The sequence below is a fragment of the Lissotriton helveticus genome, chromosome 6, assembly GCF_964261635.1.
Source record: "Lissotriton helveticus chromosome 6, aLisHel1.1, whole genome shotgun sequence".
Classification (NCBI taxonomy): domain Eukaryota; kingdom Metazoa; phylum Chordata; class Amphibia; order Caudata; family Salamandridae; genus Lissotriton; species Lissotriton helveticus.
Genome location: NC_136067.1, coordinates 881,837,114 through 881,849,965, shown reverse-complemented (window position 1 = coordinate 881,849,965; position 12,852 = coordinate 881,837,114). Strand labels below are relative to the sequence as shown.

At 50.0% G+C, this 12,852-nt stretch overlaps 1 protein-coding gene across 1 annotated transcript in view; it reads left to right on the top strand.

Moving 5' to 3' along the window:
• DCBLD1 (discoidin, CUB and LCCL domain containing 1) overlaps window positions 1-12,852 on the top strand; it is a 233,564-nt gene that overhangs the window by 132,658 nt on the left and 88,054 nt on the right. Inside the window, exon 3 of the mRNA XM_078648486.1 lies at window positions 1,708-1,845. Coding sequence (XP_078504612.1) covers window positions 1,708-1,845 — 138 coding nt within the window. The remainder of the gene's footprint in view (window positions 1-1,707; window positions 1,846-12,852) is intronic.

The window sequence follows — 12,852 nt, the reverse complement described above, 5'->3', positions numbered from 1 at the left end:
TCAGAAAATGTTGACACCTGTGCCCGTGGAACAGGAATGTCTTATGTTTCGAAATCATAATATTGCCCCTTGAATTGTGTCCATTCGGGTCATGAGAAGTCATATTGTTAATTAGATTTTACTATAAAATTACCTTGTTTGCTTCACAGATACCTTAACGAATTTAAAAGAGTGCAACAAATATAGAAAACCTGTTTTTCTTTGTTTTTTTAAAAAAGATTTCCGATTGTTCTATCGTAAATGTATTTGTAGAGAGCAGGATCAATACACATTTTATAGTTTTCAATGTGCCTTGCCCATGTGTCTGTGTATGCTGACTCTATAATCTTACCAGCAGTAGCAGCATATAGTTTCCGGTAATTTTAGGGCACTACAGAGGAAACTACAGTATAGGTTGGAGGCACCAACATTGTGGAAACACTGACCTGTAACTGCTTTCGCCGAAATGCTGATTAGATGTGGAATTCTCTTCCTTCTACTTTGATGTCTTTTCTAGTTTTTTCCTTTTAGAACACGTTGAGTGGGCTCCTTTGAGGGTTTTATCCGTGCTTTGTTGTAAATCTCCATAGAATGGGTTGCCTCCCCCTGGCGTCTTTTAAATTTGCATTCCTTTAGTAACGCATATGTGTTAAGATTGCTTTCTAGGAAAAAAATACTAAAGAAGTAAATTAAGTTGGAAGCGCTAGAGCCTCTTTTAGATGATAATTAGATAATAAGATGCTAGTGTCGTGTCTAATTCGGCACGCAGAATTGCGGTTTGATTGTTTTGTTTCCATCCCTTTAACTTTTTTCAACCTGCACCACAAGGCATTTGTTGCTGTGCTTTGTTGTCTAATTCCTCACTTCCTTCTCGCCTCTTTATGGAACATTTCTCCCTTTTTTCACATCAAGATCCGTGTCACCTTTTAGCTGCTGCAGGGTAGTTCTCATGCATCCCTCCCCCATGCATGGCTGGGGTTTTCACAAAAAGTAAAGAAAGACTGTTGTCGGATAAATTGGATTTCTTTATACATGCATGCTTAGCTACCCACTGTTCACTTTGTAGTGAAGCTCTACTTGCTCTCAAAGCCAAATGCACGAAGCCATCTTTATAGTCAGTTTCAGCCCAATTTGAGATATCTCAGGCTCCCTCATACAGAATCACTAACCATTCACCTTGCAAATATGATTTTGTCTTAATGAACATCTCTAGCCAGTTGTTTTGTTGTTTGAAGAAGTAGCAAGGGAGCATTATGACTGCCAGTGCGCCGAAATCCTTTTGGGAGGGTCCCCAAAGGTATCAGAGCACTATACATTAGCACCAGTTGCGTAACAGACGGACACATTAATTTTGTTTGGCATGGGGGGATTAAGGGATTTGCCCAGAATCACAGGATGTATAGCGTCCCTGCCGAGATTCGAACCTAGTTCCCCAACTTCAAGGTCAATTGCTCTGGCCGTAAGGCCATGTCCTGTTGCTTTCACCTTAGTCTCGCCCTTTAAAAAAAAAAAAAATAATAGCAAGAAATCCAAGTGTGTGAATACCAGATTCTCCTTCTTAGGTGTTAGCCAATTTCTTACCTGTTGGCCATTTTCTATTTTAGGAGAGACCCACGTGCTTTAAATGCTTGGAGATAGCCCTTATATACAATTACTGTGTCATATGTAATTTTGATACAATTAATCCAGCCAACAACATAACAGCTATTTTTCCAATCTTTCTTCCAGTAAACCACTGTGGATTAATGACCAACTCACCGAGTGAAATCTACTTGGAGTCTAATGAAGCAACTGTCCGCTTTAAGAGTGGGTCCCATGTATCTGGACGCGGATTCCTTTTAAGTTTTACTTCCAGTGACCATCCAGGTACTGTAGTGCGAAGGAACAAATCTGTTTTTTTTTGTCTGTCATCGTTTGTCATTATCAGAACTGTAACTTGTGAAGTACTATCTGTTGCATATGCTATGGCACTTGCATTGTTTAAAGTGACTTTTCATTTCTCAGGGAAACAAAAATGTGGCCTTGTATACCGAAAAGGAGGGTGCAGTTCTGCAGCATGTTGGCGAAATTCGACTTTGCCATAGGTTAGCAAATGGTGTGTTATCCATATCCTAGCATATACAAGGTTAATGCACATGTTGATCATTTAAGAGTCTGGGTATTTAATTGACTGCCTCGGAGTTCATGAACCGCTTCTGTGTGTAGTTCAAATAGCCCAGGTATAGGGAAATATTTACTAAGTTTCTGAATGTTCACTTTTTTCACTGTAGAAGGAATCTCGCCCTCCATTCCATCCAGTTAGTTGTCCCTGCATTTCAAAGACTGGTATAAGCTCCTTTTCTTATAGACATCATAAGATGGACATAAAGTGGGAGCGGCCAAGAGGTGGCATTCAATCTTTATTTAAATAGCATGCCTTTTAATGCTTCATTGGGCCTAATATGTGGGCATTTGTAGGTCTGGTATTAGCCAACACCTTCCGATTTTACTTGCTTTATATGTAATATACTTTATGGGGCTTTCATCCATCGGTCTTTTATTGTGTCATTCACATTATTCTTCTGCCCACTACAGCATAAATGAGGCAATGAGTCACCCCACTTCTGTGATTTGACTTTCACATTGTGGGCAACAGAGTTCCACCCTTTCACAAAGAGCACATCCACACACAGTAGTTCCCTTAGTGCCAGTGCCTTCTATGACAGTGAGTGCTTTTAAGACCAACAAGACTATCTCTGCTTGACGTGAGTCCCTTGCTCACTTTGCCTCTGGAGTCAAGCAAGACGGCTGTAATGCCAGAAACCGGTCCTGGGAAGCTTGATTCCGGTCCAGGGAAGACATGGCTTGGCAGTTCGGGCTGGACTGTTCCCATGAGGCACAGGGTCAGACTGATTTGCATATGGCCATGTCTGAACTGGGGTGGCGAAGTGAGCTAAAGAACGGTGATGGATTAAACCCAGATCAGTTGACTGGGGGGGGGAGTGTTTGTATTGTCAACGCTCCGTCCATCATCACCTTTGGTTTTTCTTTGTTCGCCCTAAGTTGGCAGGGTATGCTCAGACGTGAGTCCCTTGCTCACTTTGCCACTGGAGTCAAGCAAGCCCGGCTGAAGACGGCTACAATTTAAGCTCCAATCGTACACTGTTTCTCGAACTGGAGATGTTTCAAAGTGACTACAGAAAATATTTGAGCGTATTTTTAGACAACAAATTGAGAAGTTCTTGTTATTACACTGCAGCTATCCACGCATGAAGCATACTATTCTAGATGACACTTGATTTCTATGCAAAGTTGGGTACTTTAAGGTAGTGAGAGATTACTATCTATAGTTGAAAGGAGGACTGTAAATAGGTGTGTCCTCACAGTCCTGCGACAGATATAGCTAAAGCACCCTAGTCTTTCCGAGAGGATCACTTTTAATGCGATCCTATTTGGACACATTACATTCACTTGTCAAGGATAGTCCTGCATCCTTAGGATAAGGGACCTTCTGTCCCATTGAGTCTTTTAGGGAATACATTCAAAATAATCATCCAAATGAATCAGGTCATAATTGATCCTTTCGGAAGGTCATTCGCCTTTGCAGCAATGCCACTTCACTTGCATTCACCATTGATGTCTTACTTAGCTTCTCACTTATCATTGGTCAAAGCTGAACACCCTTTGGCCCAAACAATTGATGCTTCAGAAAGTAAAGTATTTCCTTCCAGAACAAGACTTCAGGGGCCGTATTACATAAAGTGCCCTGGGTGCACAACAGGCGTTTGCGCCTGCTTTGCGTGGCCCCCAGGACACTTTGGTATTACAGAAGGGGCCGCAGACGCTTGTGCGGTCCCTTCCGTAATACCGATAGCTGTGGCACACATAAAGTGCCTGCGCTATTTGCAGGGGGCGTTCCCTCATGTCCATCTAAAAGGTGGTGCACTGTCCATGCAGCCCCTGATGGCAGCCCTCTGGACGGGGGAAAGGGGGTTCAGCAACTACTGTGAAAACATGTGTGACCACTGCGCCTCTCACCAGGCCTGGTCACCCCCTTGCTCCTCCTGCCGCCTCCTGCTCCTGCCTGCCAGCCTTGCCCGCCTTGCCGCCTTTTTTCGCCGCAGACGGCCCCCAGTCCCCCCGAGCGGCCCAGCCTCAGCAGAGCCGCCCGCTCGCCACTTTCCCGCCGCAGCTCGCCACAGGCCCCGCCCACCACCGGCCCATTGGCCGAGCCGCTCCCGCCGCCCAGCTGACCCGCCCTCTCGTCCCCCTTCTTATGACGCCCCCAGAGCGACCGCGCAGCGGACGCGCGCAGCGGGAGCACCGATTGAGCGCCGAAGGTGCGCCAAAGGTAAGCCCGTCTACGCCCGTCCGCGCCCAGCGCCAGGACCCCTGGCCCCCGCAGACCCCTGCCCACCCGCCGGACGTACGCCGCCGCCACCCTCAACGCACTCAACGCCGGACGAATCCCAGGATGCTACCGAGCCACCCCGAGACGCACCCACGGACCCTTCTGCTGCAACGTCTGCAAGTTCACCTGCATCCGGACCAGCAATACTCCTGCACCAACCAAGACCAAGACGAGCAACAGCAGCAGCCACCTGAAATGCATCCTGCTCAACACCCGCTCCATCCACAGACACGCCATCGAGCTCTGGAACCTGCTCGATATCACAGCCCCTGACGTCGCCTTCCTCACGGAAACCTGGATGAACGCCTCTTCAGCACCCGACATCGCCATCGCCATCCCAGACGGCTACAAGATCATCCGAAGGGACCGCAGCAACCAGACCGGAGGAGGCATCGCCATCATCCACAGGAACACCATCCGCATCACGACCAACACCGACGACACCCTCGCACCCGCCGAGCACCTGCACTTCCAGGTCCACATCAACCCCAAGACCACGCTCAGAGGCACCCTCATCTACAGACCCCCGGGACCACGCACACAATTCAGCGAAGACATCGCCGACTTCATCAGCCCGCACGCCCTCCTCTCCGCCGACTACATCCTCCTCGGGGACCTCAACTTCCACCTGGAGAACAACAACGACCACAACACCACCACCCTGCTGGACAACCTCGCAAACCTCGGACTCAAGCAGCTGGTGACCACCCCCACCCACTACGCCGGACACACACTCGACCCCGTCTTCTCATCCTGCAAGGACATCGCCTTCAGCCACGCCATCGGACTCGACTGGACGGACCACAGCTGCGTCCACTTCAGCTTCAGAAGGACAACGATCCACCACCACCAGCAACAGGCTGCACGCAGAAGCTGGAACAAGATCACAGCCGACCAGCTTGCGACTTCCCTGAGCAAGAACCCACCCACCAGCGCAACGAACCCAAGCCAGGCGGCCACCAACCTCGCGAAGTGGATCAGCAACTGCGCAGACTACCTTGCCCCTCTGAAGACCCCGCCCAGCAGACCCGGTAGCAAGAAACCCCCATGGTTCACCGACGAACTCAAGAGCTCCAAGAAGAACTGCCGAGCCCTCGAGAGAACATGGCGCAGAGACCCAACACCGGACAACATGACTGCTCTCAAGCTCGCCACCCGAAAACACCACCAACTCATCCACGCCACCAAGAAAACCGCATTCAAGGAACGACTGGACAACAACGCACACAACAGCAAGGAACTCTTCAACATCGTTAAAGAGCTCTCCAACCCCAACGCCGGAAACAACGACTCACCCCTTCGCAAGACCTCTGCAACTCCCTCGCCTCCTACTTCCACAACAAGATCGCGGACATACACAACAGCTTCAGCACTCAACCGACGCACGCCACGACTAAACCACCGCCCCCCACCACCACCCTCCGCGCCTGGACCCCGATCAGCACCGAAGACACCGTCCGCACGATGAACTCCATCCACTCCGGATCTCCTACCGACCCCTGCCCTCACCACATCTTCAACAAGGCCGACGCTGTCATCGCACCCCACCTGCGGGACATCATCAACACCTCCTTCGACACCGCTACCTTCCCGGAGAGCTGGAAGCACGCCGAACTCAGCGCTCTACTAAAGAAACCATCAGCGGACCCCACCGACCTCAAGAACTACCGCCCCATCTCGCTGCTCCCATTCCCTGCTAAAGTCGTCGAGAAGACCGTGAACAAGCAGCTGGCCGCCTTCCTCGAGACGAACGGATCCCTCGACCTCTCGCAGTCCGGCTTCCGGGCCAACCACAGCACCGAGACCGCCCTGATCGCAGCCACCGATGACATCCGAGCACTGCTTGACAACGGATAAACAGCAGCCCTCATCCTCCTAGACCTCTCCGCGGCCTTCGACACGGTCTGCCACCGTACACTAGTGCAGCGACTCAGCAACGTCGGAATCCAGGAGAAGGCACTGGAGTGGATCATCTCCTTCCTCGCCTGAAGGACACAGAGAGTCCGCCTCCCCCCGTTCAGATCTGAAGCCATCGAAGTCATCTGCGGAGTTCCTCAAGGCTCCTCGCTCAGTCCAACCCTCTTCAACGTCTACATGAGCCCCCTCGCAGACATCGCACGCCAGCACAACCTCAACATCATCTCCTACGCCGACGACACCCAGCTGATTCTCTCCCTCACCAACGACACCGCCAGAGCCAACCTTCACGAAGGGATGAAAGAGGTATCCAGATGGATGAAGAACAGCCGCCTGAAACTGAACTCAGACAAGACGGAAGTCCTCATCCTGGGATCCTTACCCTCCGCCTGGGACGACTCCTGGTGGCCCCCCGCCCTAGGCAGCGCACCCAAACCAACAGACCACGCACGCAACCTAGGCTTCATCCTGGACTCCTCCCTCTCCATGACCAGACAAGTCAACGCCGTCTCCTCGTCGTGCTTCAACATCCTGCGCATGCTACGTAAGATCTTCCGGTGGATCCCCACCGAGACCAGGAAGACGGTCACCCAGGCCCTCGTCACCAGCCGCCTGGACTACGGCAACTCCCTCTACGCCGGAACCACCGCCAAGCTCCAGAAGAAACTCCAGCGGATCCAGAACGCCTCAGCACGTCTCATCCTGGACATCCCCCGCCGCAGCCACATCTCCGGACACATGAGAGACTTGCACTGGCTCCCGGTCAACAAGAGAATCACCTTCCGACTCCTCACCCACGCACACAAAGCCCTACACAACCAAGGCCCAGGATACCTCAACAGCCGCCTCAACTTCTACGCTCCCAAACGCCAGCTTCGATCGACCGGCCACGCCCTCGCCACCGTCCCCCGTATCCGAAGAGCCACCACAGGGGGACGGTCCTTCTCCTACCTTGCCGCCAAGACATGGAACTCCCTCCCGACCCACCTCCGCCTGACCCAGGACCACCTCGCCTTCAGGAAGCAACTCAAGACCTGGCTGTTCGAGCAGTAGCGGACCCCCCTCCCCCAGCGCCTTGAGACCCTCTGGGTGAGTAGTGCGCTATATAAATGCCTTGATTGATTGATAGCAGCAGCTCTGTTTTTCACAGGAATGCGCTGCCCTCAGGGCAGCACAACTTTGCTGCTGCCCTGGAGGCAGCGCATTCATGGTATTAGCGCAAATTTTCACTGTTTGCACCCCATACATCTTTAACCCCTCCCATGCTCATGATGAGCTCAGCTCATCATGAGCCATGGTGGCCGTGTGCTCATGACGAGCTGAGCTCGCCATAACGGCCACAACGCTCGTACGCGGGGCTAATTCCCCTGCTGTGCTGAGCGTTCCAAAGAAACGGGTGTGGCCGTGACGAGCTCAGCTCGTCATGAGCACATGGCCACCGTGGCTCATGACGAGCTGAGCTCGCCCCCCAGCACAGCGGGGGAATGAGCCCCGCAGGCAAGGGGTTAAAAAGGTGCGCCGGGCGTAAACAGTGAAAATGCGCATTTGCTATAATACAGCCCCAGAACTGCAATGCCTACTACTATGAATGCAGAAAAACTATCTCAACACTCGAAAAAGTGTCTTCCATGTAGCAGCCTGTCTATTTTTTTGTGTCTGGAGGTTTGACTTGATCCTACCCACTTTGAAAACTCCTCTGGCTCTACCTGCCAGCATACATTGTCTTCAAGACAAACTGTATCATTTACACACTGCGAACCCATAGACCTTTCCTTGCCCGGCCTCAAAGATCTGAATCTTTGGTTGGCCCAGTGACTTTCAGAGGAGCAATATTGGCAGATTGGTAAGCAAGAGATGGAAGAGGAGAAAAAATGACTGTAGGAAGGTGGAATCTGACTGCATGGTTACCCCCCACTGTTTTCCTGGCGTTATGTTGGTTTTTGACTAGTGTGACTGGGATCCTGCTAATTAGGACCCCTGTTAATTTGCTTTCGCCCTAAATGGATTGCATGTACTTTAGGTACACTCCATATTGGATACTGTGATACCCTATCAGTCCCTGGTATATGGTACACCAAGTATCCTGGGCATAGGTACCCCAGAGGCCTCCCAGGGGGTGCAGCATGTATTATGCTACCCCTGAGAGATCATTCAAAATGGCACCACAGGTCTGCTACTGAAGCCTGTGTAAGGTGTTGCATGCACCCCTTACTTAGATATAGGTTACCTATATCTATTCTAAATCACTACACATATAAACCCACCTGTCACCCCTATGGTAGGCCTTATCAGTTCAGTTCAGCTTTATTCGGATACAATAGTACCCATAAAAGCACATAAAACAAATACATAAGATCAATTGACACAAAAGATTAAAAATAATTTAAAAATATCCGGTATACAGGTACTAAAGTGACTTGTGCGAAGCTATACATCATATCAATACATGTAATTACTAAAAGGGAGAAACATTGCAGAATCTATTTATAACAATATCAAGGGTCCATCATGGATCTTCGCACCCTTACTGCAGATTTTGGGAAAGTGCTAGTGCGGGAAATAAGCCTAACATCATCTAGTTCTATCATGGATCGATATGCTACCTCTAAACAAATTGGTCTTCTTTTGTTAACATATGGGCATAAAAACTGTTTAAAATATTTGATATAGTATTTGCAGAAAAATATAAAGTGCGTAATAGTTTGCTTACTCCTCCCGTCACAAGAGCACAAGTTAAAATTTGAATTTGGGCTATAACCAAGTGGAAAGCAGAGTGCAAACCAAATTGTGCCGGCTCTTAGACGAAACAGTAGACTCGTCTCCCAGCGGCTCATTGGAAAGGACAAATACATGTGGAGTGGGTGACTGTACCGTTCGATGACCACATGGTTGCGCACAGTTATTTTTCTAGCCTCAGCCGCCTCCCGCTCAATCTTATATAGGGAGTACAGAGTGTTCTGCAAAACTTTTTTGTCGACTGAGGCAGCAAGTGTGGGGTCCCGAAAAATGCTTTCCATATTTATACGATTCAGAAAAGGGGGTGGTGATGAACAGAGTGTCTGAATTAAGCAGACCACTCTTACCCAGTCCAAAGATCAGGGCTTGATCCATCACCGTTATTTAGCTCACTGCCCCATCCCAGCTCAGAACCTGGCTATATGCAAATTAGTCTGTCCCTGGCCCAGTGCATCATGGGAACAGGGCAGACCAAACTACCAAGCCAATTCTTCACCAGAAAGGAGACAAGCTTCCGGGGACCGGTTTCTGCCATTTCAGGCGTCGTCGGCCCGGCTTGCTTGAATCCTGATGGAGCAGTGAGCAAGTGACTCATGTTTGAGTATACCCTTCCACGCTTGTGGTGGACAAAATGATTCAGAAAAGGGGGTGGTGATGAACAGAGTGTCTGAATTAAGCAGACCACTCTTACCCAGTCCAAAGATCAGGGCTTGATCCATCACCGTTATTTAGCTCACTGCCCCATCCCAGCTCAGAACCTGGCTATATGCAAATTAGTCTGTCCCTGGCCCAGTGCATCATGGGAACAGGGCAGACAAAACTACCAAGCCAATTCTTCACCAGAAAGGAGACAAGCTTCCGGGGACCGGTTTCTGCCATTTCAGGCGTCGTCGGCCCGGCTTGCTTGAATCCTGATGGAGCAGTGAGCAAGGGACTCATGTCTGAGTATACCCTTCCACGCTTGTGGTGGACAAAATGATTCAGAAAAGGGGGTGGTGATGAACAGAGTGTCTGAATTAAGCAGACCACTCTTACCCAGTCCAAAGATCAGGGCTTGATCCATCACCGTTATTTAGCTCACTGCCCCATCCCAGCTCAGAACCTGGCTATATGCAAATTAGTCTGTCCCTGGCCCAGTGCATCATGGGAACAGGGCAGACCAAACTACCTAGCCAATTATTCACCAGAAAGGAGACAAGCTTCCGGGGACCGGTTTCTGCCATTTCAGGCGTCGTCGGCCCGGCTTGCTTGAATCCTGATTTTGTCCACCATAAGCGTGGAAGGGTATACTCAGATGTGAGTCCCTTGCTCATTGCACCATCAGGATTCAAGCAAGCCGGGCCGACGACGCCTGAAATGGCAGAAACCGGTCCCCGGAAGCTTATTTCCTTCCCAGTATAAGAATTGGCTTGGTAGTTTGGTTTGCCCTGTTCCCATCATGCACTGGGACAGGAACAGACTAATTTGCATATAGCCAAGTTCTGAGCTGGGATGGTGCAGTGAGCTAAAAAAACGGTGATGGATCAAGCCCTGATCTTTGGACTGGGTAAGAGTGGTCTGCTTAATTCAGGCACTCTGTTCATCACCACCCCCTTTTCTGTTCCATATTTATACTGCACAAGCTACTCAGCACACCGCTCAACCATGGGATTTCTAGGTGCTTAGCACAGCGTAAACAGTCCTTAATGATCAACTGTGTCAAGGAAGCTGCTTCGTTCTTCCATACTGCAATCCACATTAGTGCCGGACGTGCCCGGATAAAATCAGTTATAAAATTAATATTAAGCTCTTTGTGACATATATATTGGGGAGTTGAGATTGGAACATTCAATAGTTTCCTACAAAACCTGTTCTCTTCTTGCTGTATAGATGAACAGTTGGTCATTCCCCAGATCTCGGCGCCATATGTGGCCACCGGGGTGCACTGAAGTTTGTAGATTTTCTGTACAGCTAATAGTGCACCCATGGTCTTAGGGCGAGGTATGCTTAAGATCGAATTGGTGGCCTTCGAGAACTTGCTCCTGGCGTGAGCTAAATGCTCACTCCAGGAGCTGTTCGCAGCAAAGGCCAATCCCAAATAGACAAAGGATTTTACCGAAGTCATCTTATGGCCATCTATTATGATCGGGCGTATGTCATGCTTGCCCGGGCCACTACTCATTAAAAATGATTTTTTTAAATTTACCCGCAGGTCTAGATTTTTCATGAAACTATTAACATTTTGGACACGGAGGTGCAGTGAATTTGGTGTGCGGCCTATAAGAACTGCATTGTCTGCATAAAGCAGCACAGGGATGGGTTCTTTATTAATGTATGGGACGTCTTGGGTGGCCAGTTTCAGAGAGGCGTTTAGGCCATTTATATATATATATATAATAAAAAGCAGGTAGGCCTTATCAATCCTGAAGGCAGGGTGCTGGATTTTGTGAGAGGATGCCCCTGCATGAACAGAGCCCCTCTGCAGCCTTCGGAACCTATTATCCGGGGTTGTTTGTGATGCAGCCAACCATATATATTTAAGCGCATTATAACCTCGTGGTAAATGCTACCTTTAAAACGGCTGCTTAGAAACATGTTGTGTTTGGTGTCCAACACCTTGGAATCATATCTCCCTGCCAGTAACTGGCAGGGGAGGTATGATTCCACCCTTCTAGAGGGACTTATGTGAAACACCGGTACACCCGGTACCAGCTTTCTCGACCTGGGCATCACAAAATGGATGATGCCAGCCACAGACACGAGTCTGCCCTCCTGCTGCTGAGCCAAGCTAGAGCAGAAGAAGGCCTGACAATAGGTTTCCTGTCACAGGGAGGTGTGACCACCTCCCAGCCAGGCTTTAGTGTATTGGGGCTGGGTGGGTGCAGTCTGAGAGTGCCAGAAAGTCTGCACTGGGGGCACATTTGGTGTCCTTGTGCATAGCCCAGTTCAAACCGGTTGCAGGGGCCATTTGCTCCTGCTCTGGCGCGAAACTGGATAAAGGACATGGGTGTAGCCACCCCTCTGTCCTGACCCTCCCATAGGTGGGTCCCCAGAGTTTTTCCAACCCCTTCCTTGGGTATAAAATAGGAACCCTGACTACAGGACTAAACTCTGCAATCAGAAACCAAGTATTCGACGATCTACACTTCGCTGGACGACAGAAGAATCTCCCTTGGAGTAAAGGAGTTACTCCCCTGCAGCAGCACGCACCTTAACGCATCTGATCCGTTTGCATCTACCGAGCTCCTGAGGACTCCGAAGATTTCTGCAACACAGGAGGTGGGTTCCCGACTGTCCCTGAGGTTGATCTGATCTCTCAGCAATTCTGAGACCAGTATCCCTCGTGGGGACTGTGCAACCCGAACCCCTGTGCACCGTGTACTTTTGCAGTAGCATATGCTTTTTGGCAATCCTTGAGGCTGTGCTTTGGGCTACGTGTAGTCCTGACCCCGAGCAGGATTTCCCCCGAAGATTTCCGGCTTACACTCCACGAGTGTTCCGTGGGCTGGTATTTCGTCATTCAGCTTGAGGTCCCTTTGCGATCCCTGGTCCGTTGGCCCGTGGGTCCCTGTGAAGGTAACTTTGATTTCCCGTGGGCCTCTCTGGTTGCTCTAGGCGTGCCCTGACTCTCCATTGCTTGGAGAGTCCCCAGGACCTTGCTGGTCCTCACCGTAACCTGTTTCCTATACCCGCGTGGGTTGCAGTTGCCAAGGCTTGTTGGTTTTCAGTCTGGACACTGACCCCCAGCACTCGACACCCTTCATGGGACAGCTCACCTCCGGGCTTTGGTCGACGTCTCCTGGTCCCCGTTGCTGCAGAGTCAAGCATCCTATCTTCTCACCTGAAGCACC